This window comes from Diplotaxodon limnothrissa, linkage group LG7 (genome assembly GCF_057381915.1).
Source record: "Diplotaxodon limnothrissa isolate DT_005_m linkage group LG7, D_limnothrissa_male_GT1.1, whole genome shotgun sequence".
Taxonomy (NCBI): domain Eukaryota; kingdom Metazoa; phylum Chordata; class Actinopteri; order Cichliformes; family Cichlidae; genus Diplotaxodon; species Diplotaxodon limnothrissa.
In genome coordinates, this window is record NC_140602.1 from 45,994,038 (window position 1) to 46,005,635 (window position 11,598).

Genomic DNA, 11,598 nt, shown 5'->3' on the forward strand with positions numbered 1-11,598 from the left:
GCTCAAAAGAATTTTACTTTTTAGAATAATTGTTAACTAATTAGAGTTGCAACACGATTATTTTCACTGCCGATTTAATTATTATTATTTTTTAAAGACAATCCTATATCTAAGACTGCTGACATACACGTTTTTAAATTTGCTCAATGTGCCTCCTTTAAATGGTAAATGGCCTGTATTTATATAGCGCTTTTACTAGTCCCTAAGGACCCCAAAGCGCTTTACATATCCAGTCATCCACCCATTCACACACACATTCACACACTGGTGATGGCAAGCTAAATTGTAGCCACAGCCACCCTGGGGCGCACTGACAGAGGCGAGGCTGCCGGACACTGGCGCCACCGGGCCCTCTGACCACCACCAGTAGGCAACGGGTGAAGTGTCTTGCCCAAGGACACAACGACCGAGACTGTCCGAGCCGGGGCTCGAACCGGCAACCTTCCGATTACAAGGCGAACTCCTAACTCTTGAGCCAAATAATTAATCTTTTATAAAGATCACAACTGTGAGCAACTAGAACTTGTGAGGAAGAAAGCATCCTTTTACATTCTACTTTACACACAAATAAATACAAAGAGCAAATCTGAACCCACACTGAGTAAAGCCATAGACCTCCTGTATCGGCAGCATGGGGACAAGCCATTAATATTTCCAGAATGTCCCTCTGTTGCCTCTTATGGCCTGAGTGGAAGACTGAGTAAACAAACCAGTCCAACAAGTGTTCTTCCGCTCTCATTAGGCCAAGCCCCAATTGTCACTCCCCGTCTGTAACGAGAGTCCCCCCTGCTGTTCTTCACCCATCGTTGCGCAGATGAGTCTACCCATAAACTGACAACCAACGTAACTGCAGGAGACCGGAAGGTGGGAGAACAGGTTTTACACTTTCTTTTTTATTATATTCCTGCCTCATCCGTCACTGGTCCGCTGAGCCCGTTGTATTATCTGACTCTCTGGTGGTGGAGGTCGTCTGCCCTGCAGTCTCCTGGTCGAGACTGGACTCCTGCAGATTCCTTCCCAATGTCTCGATGGGCAGGAGCCAAGATGCAACGCCAGCCAGCAGAGAGCAGCTGCAATACACCGACAGAGTCAAATACACAGACGTCCTGAGCAACACCTAGAACCAAAACACAAAAAGTGAGAGGCCAAACAGAGAAAAACATACCTACCTCTTAAATAATAAAGAGCCTGACTGGACTAATTTAAATCTACCACAAGTCACAATATTGTCAAACTATCATATAGTTTATGACATTCTTTAAATAATCATTGACAACAATGTTGGTTTTTGAACTCTAGTAAAACCATGGAGAAAATTCCAAAACTTGGGTGTGTCGAAATGACACAGATGCAGATTCACAAACATGTAAGCAATGCATTACGTAATCCCACCTCACACAGTTTCACTGATTATTTTTCTTGGATACTTGTTTTTAGCCCTCAGTGATATAGATACTGTCTTTTGGTGAGTAACAGTAAGAGCAGACATTTCAATTCACAGTTTAATTTAAGAGGCCTATTGTAATGCTTTTAATATCCAATATGAGGTATGGAAATTATCGCTGCCACGCTGGATGCCAAATAATATTATTCAGCCGAGTTGAAAACGGGTCACACTGATTCAAAATTTAGAATAACCGGACATACACTTGCTTGTACTGGGTTTGACCTTCTTTTGCTTTAACATTCTTCAGAGATTTTGGCACGTGCATGACGCAGTTGCTGCAGATTTGGCAGCATCTACATCCATAATGTGAATCTCACATCCAAAAAGGTGCTGAGGTCATTTGAGTACATTGCACTCAATGTCATGTTTAAGGAGCCAGTTTGAGATGATGAGCTTTGTAACATGGTGGTGACATTACCCAGCTGGAAGGAGCTATCAGAAGACGGCAGTGTGGTCATAAAGGGATGGAAATGGTCAGTTGTAACAAATGGTTTGTTCTGTTTGTTAAACAAGAACATCCATTTGCATCAACCTCGTCCATAGCTATTACACACTTAATCAAACAAACCACAACACAAGAAGATAAAACAAGTAGGTTCCTCTTATACAGACAGCACCAACAACTATGCCACGGTCAAGTCACTTAAATCATGTTTCTTCTCCATTGTGAAGCTTGGTTTGAACTTTAACAGGCCATCTGGACCATGTCTACATGCCTACATGTCACATGATTAGCTGATTAGACATTTATGCCAATAAATAGTTGAATAGGTTTACTTAACAACATGGCCATTGTATGTATGCATTGTACTATTGCTGTTACATGTAATAGAGAACCTAACATCTTAGACCTTTAAAAAAAAAAAAGAATTTCATTTAGGAGATAGATTTGGACAAAATTTACCGAAAACATTTTATTAGCTTGTTCAAAAACACAAAAACAGGAGACTGCTTCATACCTGTGCCACAAAGGGTGTAATCAGGGCACCCAACCTGGCCATGGCACTTGACGTTCCCATTGCTAAAGCTCTGTTTTCTGTAGGGAACACCTAAACAAAAGAAAGAAAAGTCAGTGAGTACAGTTTGTCCAATTTGACCTGTCTGAAAAAAGAAACAAACAAACAAAATCTGCTAAATTGAAAAGTGATACGTACTTCTGGTGTGTAAACAAAAACAACTTGGTATCCACCAGAGATGAAGGCTCTGGCAATGAAGATGAAGATGGTAAGGGCTATCCTGGATTAATTAAAAAAAAAAAAAAAGAAAAAAAAAAAAGTTACAAATCAGCCTGGGTGTTTTAATGTCAAGCATGTTTGGGTTAGCTGCTGTCGTACTATGATATTAAAAAACAAACGTACCTCCCAATGCAAGCGTATAACGGTAGAATACACAAGGAAAACATGAGGAAACACAGTGCCATGCTTTTCTTCCTGCCGATATAGTCCACTAGTAGAAGGACGACTAAAAAACCTAAAAGCAACATCAAAAAAAAAAAAAAAGATCAACGACTGCACTCAACACTGAAAGATGGAGTCATTCTCTTAAAGAGCACTTTTTTTGTATCTCGTTCTCTTTATTCTGAGAATGTACATGTTTGTATGCTATACTCTGCCCACCTTCAAATCACTGAAAAACGTCAAAGCATTGTCTTTAGTAGGCTTTATCAGTATGTAGACTGCGTATTGAAGATTGTCTTTGAGGTCTGAAAAGTGATATTGAATTGTTTAAGCATGCATTCTGTATAATGGCCAGCAGGGGATGCCTCCTGTAGTTGCAAACAGACTTATAGTTGCATGGAAATCTAGAGGGAATCAGGGCAAGGGACTCTTACTGTATCCACAGTCAACACTTTCCTGATGACTTTGTGGGCTCAAACGCTAGCTTCACGTCTTTTAATCATACAGGATACTTTTTTTATGTGGGCGGTGCCTAACAGCGACGTTGCCGTTGAAGACTACAGGGTACGGTCGAGACGGCTTTTACCGCCATTTTTATGATATATCAGTCCAGGATCTCAGAGATTCACAGATTATACAGAGGGAGATGTTGCAGCCGTTTGAAAAGATTGCCCAGTGTTCAGTGTTCCTCAGTTTCTCACTCCTCTCTTCACATTCAGTTTCAAAACACCAATACGGGGACAGAGAAAATGCCCATCTTGAAGCTTCCCAATGGGACTTCCCTAAGAAATGAGTGATGTCATAGTAGGTTCATCTATCTTTAATACATACTCTTGTGGATTTAGAAAAAGTAGAATAAGGATGAACCACTCCCATGTGGTGTCTGGAAGCGAGAATAATCGCTGTCTCTGTCTAAGTCCTCACAATGAACATAACAGTGCAACAGTCTTTTTCAAAAAGACAAAATTATTATTTTGTGTGGCCGAACTAGACTTCACAACCTGCCTAAACTGATGTTATGCCCAGTAAATATAGTGAAACGCGTATGCATGCCCATCCCCATCACTCTTGAGGGTGTCGTGTTGTGTCTCATTTCTAACTATAATTATTTATGAAGCCACACAATTCAGCTGCTCCTAAATTTCAGCTGTCTTTTTTTTATTTTTTTTATTTGTACCTGAAGTCTAAAATCACTTCTGTAATAAATGCTCATGCTTCCAGCTGATTAACTGTTAAGCTCTTGCAGCTCAGAGCCACTAATCAATACACTGCATGTTGATCTGGACATGAACAAAAGGAAAGGTGCACGCCCACAATTAAACACGGATTAAAAAACATACATTTCTTTATCAAAGTTTAAAAGAAAAGAGTATTACAGGGACATTTTGAAAACCAGTAATAGTTTTCAAATTCACTGTTTGTTTGCCACTTTTTCACAGTATAACTACTATTAAGTTGATGGGAAATTACCAAAAACAAATTGGACATTTTCTCTATGTCAGCTGTCAGACTTTCAACTTAACTGCACACCACGCCTCTGACAGACTGCAAGCAGCGAGTATTTTACCTGGGAACTCAGCCAAGGTCGTCCATAAAAGGTCTTTGTAGTCGGCTGACGTTAAATATCTACATTCAAGACTGCAGTCTGGCTCAATCTTGGCTCCTTGGGTCACTATAAGGAAGCATTTGGGATTTGTTGTAATTCAACAATTGAAAACATTAAAAGCAGCTCTGCACAAAGGAAGCTGTAAACATACTCGCGCACAAATCTCCAGCTTGGAACAGCTCAGTTGTCAGCAGGATAATCCCGTAATAGGAGAAGGCATTGGAAAACCTATTGACAAAAGTAAAAAGATCATTTTTTTTAGAACATTAGTTCTGTGAGAAGTTGAAAATAAAGCATTTAATATGTCAATCAGGTACTACTGTTACTCCCCCTTGCATTAGGAATCACATCACAGTCCATCACAGGATTTTAAGTATCGTTCCTGGTTACCTGTATACAAGTCACTGTGGTAATGGTAAAGCTATAACTGCCACAACAACAACAAAAATCGAAAACTTGATAAAATAAGGCCACGATGCCGAGCTGGTAACCACTGATTTAAAAATGACTCCCTTTAAATAGAGAAGGCTTATCTTAGAGAGTGTGTCACTTAAGCTAACCATATAAACCACAGGAGCAGCGTGGTCTTCCAGTACTGAGGAGCAAAGAGATCTTTGAACCGTCCACGTTCATTCTGAGTAATTAAAGACAAAAATAGAAAGTAGACATTTTATTTTGAACATTTAAGCAGTGTATATATTTAGATTCATATCCAGAAAAAATAAAATCTCATCCCCACCTGATTATAAGCGCTCAGCCTGCCTTGAGGCAGGGTCTTCCCATTCTCTTTAGCAATGCGCGTTAAGGTTGCCATGGCTTTTTCTCGTCTTCCCGACAGCACATCAAAACGAGGACTCTCCGGCAACCACTTTGCAACACAGAAAACTGAGCTGAGTTACTTTCAACTTTTTTTCTATTTTGGCGGACCTCTACCCATCGCAGCCATACTTACAAAGCAGAAGCAAACAAAGATTGCCAATGGTACTGTGGATAAGCCGAGCAGCCACCTCCAACCCAGATCAGGCATTACCATCAAGGCCAGGAGGACCTCAAACACAGCACCGATTGCCCAGAATGCCTGATGCAGACAAACAGTTAGGATGATATAGTGCAGTGCAGCTAATATTGTCAAAAGAGAGTTTATAAGACAATGACCGCAGTACCGCAATCAGCATAATGCAGATGCCTCTCGCCTTCATGGGAAGGAATTCTGAGTACAGCGTGACCCTAAAACAAGATTAAATCTTTATTTATGTTCATATTGTTTTCTTGGATATTGCTCATTGAGGAACTACTGATGTATCTTGTTATGCATGAAGGAAGAATCAAACTTACGACTGAGGAGCTCCTCCAATACCAAAGCCCACAATGCTGCGCAGGAACAAGAGCCAGCCATACGCTGGAGCAAAGGCACTCAGCAGGCCGTAGTACAAAGTCCAGCACATACAAACTTTCAGACCCTGTTTAGCACAGACACATATACAGGAAATACATGAGATCATTTACAAACCTCATGAAATCATGTATGAGAATCATAGATGTGAGACTCACTACTTTTCTGCCGTACTTGTCGGCGACATTTCCCCAAATCGGTGAACTGATCCCCATCCCGATAAAAACCACCTGTTCCAACAAAAATAAATAAATAAATAAATAAATAAATAAATAGGTCATTGACTATGTTATATAATCAAAAATCTCTAGTGAAGCAATAAAAGGTAAACAGACTTTACCGATGTTATGAGTGCCACTTTATAGCTGGGGAGCCTCCACTCACAGTGCAGCTGGGGCCCCAAGATGCTGAGGATCATCATCTCCATGGCATCTGCTACCTGAGGGACAGCATCCAGTTAGAGATGTGCAGTATCTGCACGTTGATGAAGCTGTTTGGACTTATTTTAAGATTTATTACCCATGACAGTCCAGTGAGGAAAGAGATTTTCCACTGAAACTTTCCAAATCCGATTGCCTCCAATGCATCATCCACTGTAAAGGTTTCTGTTAATAAAACACATTGGTCACTGCATGATCAGTCTCAGAAACAAAACCTGGCATTAGCATGTTATTCAGTATAACACACTCAAAGGTCATTTTACATCTTGGACAGTGTGCTAAATTCACAAGGTTTTTTCAGCACCGTTAACACTTCATTGCCTTGTGAAAATATATAATAAAGAAATCAAATTTGATGCATAACAGATTAAAAAAAGCAGTTCTTCTGTTTTTATGTTTTAGGCCAGTTATAAACAGGACATGGCCAATATAAGATGAGTCTACTTTCATGTGTAATTAACCCATATCCACATTTACATTTATCAAAATCCAATCCAGCTGATCAACACTGCCACATAGGGTCTTTCTATGTTAATACTTTCTAATGCCCTTCTTACTTTACCGCCGCCACAGTTCCACACACAACTAGGGCTGCTCGATTATGGCAAAAATGATAATCACGATTATTTTCACTGAAATTGAGATCACGATTATTTGACGATATTTATTTAACCCTTTAAGACCTACTATAGAACCAAGTCCACCAGAGCTTATATTATTTTTTTACATGCTGTAGTGCCATTTGTGGGAGCATTTCAAGTTGCTATACATCAATACAACTGTTATAGCCCATATTTTAATAATATGTATGCATTAAGTCCATAGTAATTACATAAATTGCAAAAAAGTGCAATAAACTACAAAAAAAAATTGAAAATCGCTTTTGTTTTGTTTACATATATTTCTACTTGGAGAAATTTAAGAGGTTTATCCCTCAAAACTTTAAATACAATAAAGTTGCAAAAAATAGTTTCCCACCACAGGAAATTTATTTTGAGTGTCTTCATAGTTTTATTTTGGAGATACAGCAATTTTTATACACTGCAGGAAAAACAAAAAACAATCCTATGATGCAAATTTGCAAAGAAAACAGCAGGTGCATCATTTCACTGTGGGAAGTGTTACGAACAGCTGATAGGAACGGCAAAGCGTGTTTCTGGAATATTATGCTTTTGTTCCTGCAAGCGCTTTTTATGCAATTTTTGCAAAGCTATATGTGGAAGGAAATCGTGACCGAGGACAAGCTGATGGCATCAGATGTAAGTACAACTCCTCCGGTTTCATATGCAAAACAAATTATTGCGCTAGCTTACACGGTTCAGGTTCTACAGGGATTTAACAATAGTTACACAAAACGGAGCGTGCAGCTCTGACCGGCTTTAAAGGGTTAACAATGACTTTAAAAAAATAATATAAAATAGTGTGCAACACCACTGAAGTTTGTTTTTAAACTCTCTTTTCAACCAACAGCAGTCACTCTCCAAATAACTTCTGCTTAGCTTTCCGAGCTTCCCTCGGGTCCTCTTAATCAGCGGTCTCCAACCTTTTTTGCGCCACGGACGGTTTATGCCCGACAATATTTTCACGGACCGGCCTTTAAGGTGTCGCGGATAAATGAGGGAGGGGCTAATAATCGGCTCAGTCATTTTTAATGATCGTTGAAAGCCCAGATCGTAATCGTGATTAAAATTCGATTAATTGAGCAGCCCTACACACAACAATTAAAACAAAATAACAATTATATTGTACACACCTTCGGGTTTATTAGACCCAGAGGCGGATGAAGACTGCGTAGCCTCTGCGTCAAAATTTGAAGCTATGGTGCAAATCTCAGCGTCTGTGCCCTGGTCCTCATCAGTTTGACCCACAAAATCTGCATCACCCCTAAGTGCCATCACACAAGAAGAAGACATGAAAAAAAAGTTTGTCTTTCAGACATACCAAAGTTTGTCGTTAAATACATTTGCACTTAGCCCTGTGGCTCACACTCCGGTATGTAAACATAGCAGGTCCTTCCTTGAAACAGCCAAGACAACTTTGATGAGGTTACAAAAGCAAGAAAGCTCATATTTTTCGTGTTTTTCTCTTTACCACTGTTCAGAGTTTCTCCAGCGCTTGTAAGAGATCTTAGCTGTTTTGGGCCAGTTGTCCATTTTGTCGTCACGGAGAGCTGTGAGTTCCAGCTCATAGCGCACAGGTGATTTGCGGACAAACCTGCTGGAGCAGTCACTTCAAGTTTTCAAGGAGACACCCAATCAGAGAACAACACCCGCAGGGCGGAGAGGGGAGGGGTTAGAGCAGGAAGCAGAAGTGCCGTGTTGTCAAACTGGCTTCGGGTCAAAGAAGCGACCCCATTGGATTAAAATGAAGTACTATCACATAATTGATCAATATCTTTAAATAGATTGTCAAAGGAACCGGAAGAAATATTCCAAGACTTTAATGTCACCACGAAGTCTTATTTGTTGTTCTAAGCAGAATTTATTTTTTTAAAAAAAGAAAAGGTATCGACCAGAACATATCTAGGAAATGAAAGTATCTTTTTGCATTTCAAGTTGATGCTATATCATCATTATGTGGTTGTTTGTTTGTTTGTTTGTTTTTTAAAGTTTCTATTTGTTTTGTTTTATTTGTTTTTTACTCTAGTGTAAACTGATCCCCTAGGAGCTTGACTCCAAGTTTCCTGATTGGTCTAAACTGAGCTGGTTAACCTGAGAGCAGGTTAGTTTGATGCTAATCTCACTCGGTGGTACAGACCGTTTATGGACAGATAGCAAAAAGAGCACTTAGTTCTTTATGACATTATATATTAATGATAGGTTTTCTTTAAATAAATAACAAGTGATTATATGCAATACAATTTGTAATGTTGAAAGAAATGCTGATGTTATTGTATTGTGAGGTAAAATAAACACATTTTGGGAAACACTTAAGACAAAGCAACGATTTCCTGCTTGGATTAGATCCAGCTAATCTCAGATTTATACCAGAGAAATTAAAAAGTGCATCCCAGACAAGAGCTCGGTTCTCAGGAGTTCGTTCAAACGGCACATTTTCTTATAAGTAATAATATAAAGAAAAATAAAACCACCGAGCCAGGCTTTTTCCTGTTACTGCAAATAATTACAGTGCACTACAATCAATCAAACACATAAACTTGAAAAATAAAGCTCATATAGCCTACTTATAGATTTTAATGTGGTCATCAAAATTTAAATTTGTGGTATTTAAGTATTAATATTATTATTATTATTATGAAAGAATAGGAGCTAAAAGCCAGGCAAAGACTTTCTTTGATTCAGCAAGAGGAAGGTGACATCATATAGCCTACAACAGTAACTTTATTTATACCAGCACTGCGCTTCAGTCATTAGCAGCTGAGTATCTGTCATAACCTGTGGCCGACAGTAGGTTGTGCTGTCCACCCTCTACCCAAAAGCCAGTCATGCTATAGAAAGGATGCTGCTGTCTGTTCACTCACATTGTCATCATGTCAAATAATGCTGCTTATTTTCAGAAGCTCACTGAGAAGAAACCCAATTATGACTTCTTCTTCATCTTCTTGTGGGGCTTGCTAAGGGCTTTTGAAGCTTTGACTACTTCTCAGGCCCCCTGCTCCTCTGACTCTGGGCTCAGGGTTGCATTTTGAGTACAGGTTTAAGTAGACTATTCATCACCTTTGATTGAAATAACAGTGCTGAAATGTAAATGCATACATAGAAAACATTACACTAGTTGTGAAACTTGAACAGCTGCTGGGTTAAAAAGTAAAAGAGTACCTTCTTGAATAGTTCGGACTGTTGGGAGTAGCTGACTCCTTCAGTTCTCAGTACCCTTGTAAGTTAATAAGGCCAACCTGAAAATAAAAGCTGTTGAAAAGTAGGACGCTGTGAGGACATGCTGAGGCTGCTGCATTATGGGACGGCCGTAAATACAGTGTATAGGTAGAATATACAGTGTGCCACACTGTCCCCTCGTCAGCTGGGTGCTCGGGCTCACGCAGAGCAGTACAAAATCTCATCTGAGATTCTCTGACTTGCACAGCGAACTGCAGCATGGAGCAAAAGGTAAGCTTTGAAATCTACGAAAAAGACAAAACATTTCAGATCTATGAGCGCTTAGTTTAGCAGAGTCAGTCGTGTTTAAATACCTTAAACAGTTTGCTGCTGCTCACTTATTGTGTCACTGAAGGCAACTCTTCTAAAACTGATAACCTCACAGCTGGTTTTGGCCTTCAGAGTCCTGCCCTGGTCACAGCAATCTGTTTACACGAATAAGGAATTATCTGAATGTTTAATAGTGTGTGAGCATTTATTTGAACAAACAGTGTTTTGAGGATACCTGAGGTCACTCATCCTTCAAATCTTTAGAAACCAGATCTGAGTCATTCTGAATTATCACCTTGGTTCAGTTGCTGAAGAGATGCAATGAATCTTATCAACAAGGCTTGCTTTATAACTCAGCTATGACACTGGCAATAACAGTAAGCAACTTTAAATAACAAGAACTGCTCCTGCTTGTACAACATATGATAGATAGTGTAAAATCTCTGTTTTCTTGTTGTAAGGTGTAAAACTGCTCTTTAAATGTCAGGCATCCAATTTAAAACAAACACATATTCTCACTTCTTTATTGATTTAATGCTAAAAAAAAAAGTATTTGAAAGAAATATTTTCAACCATAATTGTGTGTGAGACAAAATTAATCACTTCAGGAATAAAATGGCAAAGGAGTTGTCATTTTTCCATAAGACATGGCCTCTGTGGCACAGTGTATAAGGAATCCTCTTCAAAGAAATCTCTCAGTTGTTGCATAATGGATTACATTATGTTAATGGCCATTTTACCAGAATGCTCTCTTATGTCACCGTGCGATTCTTCCGATCTTCAGGTAGTAATGCAAGATGCCTTTGTTGATGGTTGGAGGAAGCAATGTTAAATTTTAAAGAGAATGAATGAGAAGGCAACGTTACACGTGTCACAACCGAGCCAGCTGACCCAAAGGAAAAAGAAGACGCCAAAGCAGCAGATGTGATCTATTATGATAAAACTGCTCAGTGTATCGGAAAGTTTGGGGATGTTCACTGGTGCAAGTTCCAGCATCATCTCTCTCCAGTCAGCCTGGTGCTGCACAAATTAAATTAAATTAAATACACATACACCTCCTTCCTGCCGGCTTGTTTAGGGTGGAGCGGTGTGTTAGCCACATGCGGTGAATGTCAATTTAATCATAAACAAAAAGTGGTCAAACACATTAAAATATTTGTTTAAGATTTAACTACAGATATGTTTTGCAGCTCTCGGCTCCTTATTTTT

The 11,598-nt window shown here is 39.3% G+C and overlaps 1 protein-coding gene across 2 annotated transcripts; it reads right to left on the minus strand.

Annotated features, from left to right (window-relative positions):
* Positions 1-916: 916 nt before the first annotated feature.
* svopb (SV2 related protein b) lies at positions 917-8,436 on the minus strand. Of its 2 annotated transcripts, none has more exons than XM_085358248.1 (16): positions 8,378-8,436; positions 8,037-8,167; positions 6,363-6,448; positions 6,184-6,282; positions 6,002-6,073; positions 5,786-5,910; positions 5,614-5,677; positions 5,403-5,528; positions 5,190-5,318; positions 5,011-5,084; positions 4,602-4,678; positions 4,412-4,516; positions 2,806-2,917; positions 2,602-2,683; positions 2,407-2,496; positions 917-1,117 (listed from the first exon to the last, which is right to left on the minus strand). In XM_085358248.1, exons 1-16 carry the CDS (start codon positions 8,434-8,436, stop codon positions 917-919), a joined length of 1,632 nt encoding a protein of 543 aa, XP_085214374.1. The 2 variants fall into 2 exon arrangements, with proteins under 2 accessions (XP_085214374.1, XP_085214373.1); XM_085358247.1 differs by having other exon boundaries at positions 8,375-8,436.
* Positions 8,437-11,598: the final 3,162 nt, after the last annotated feature.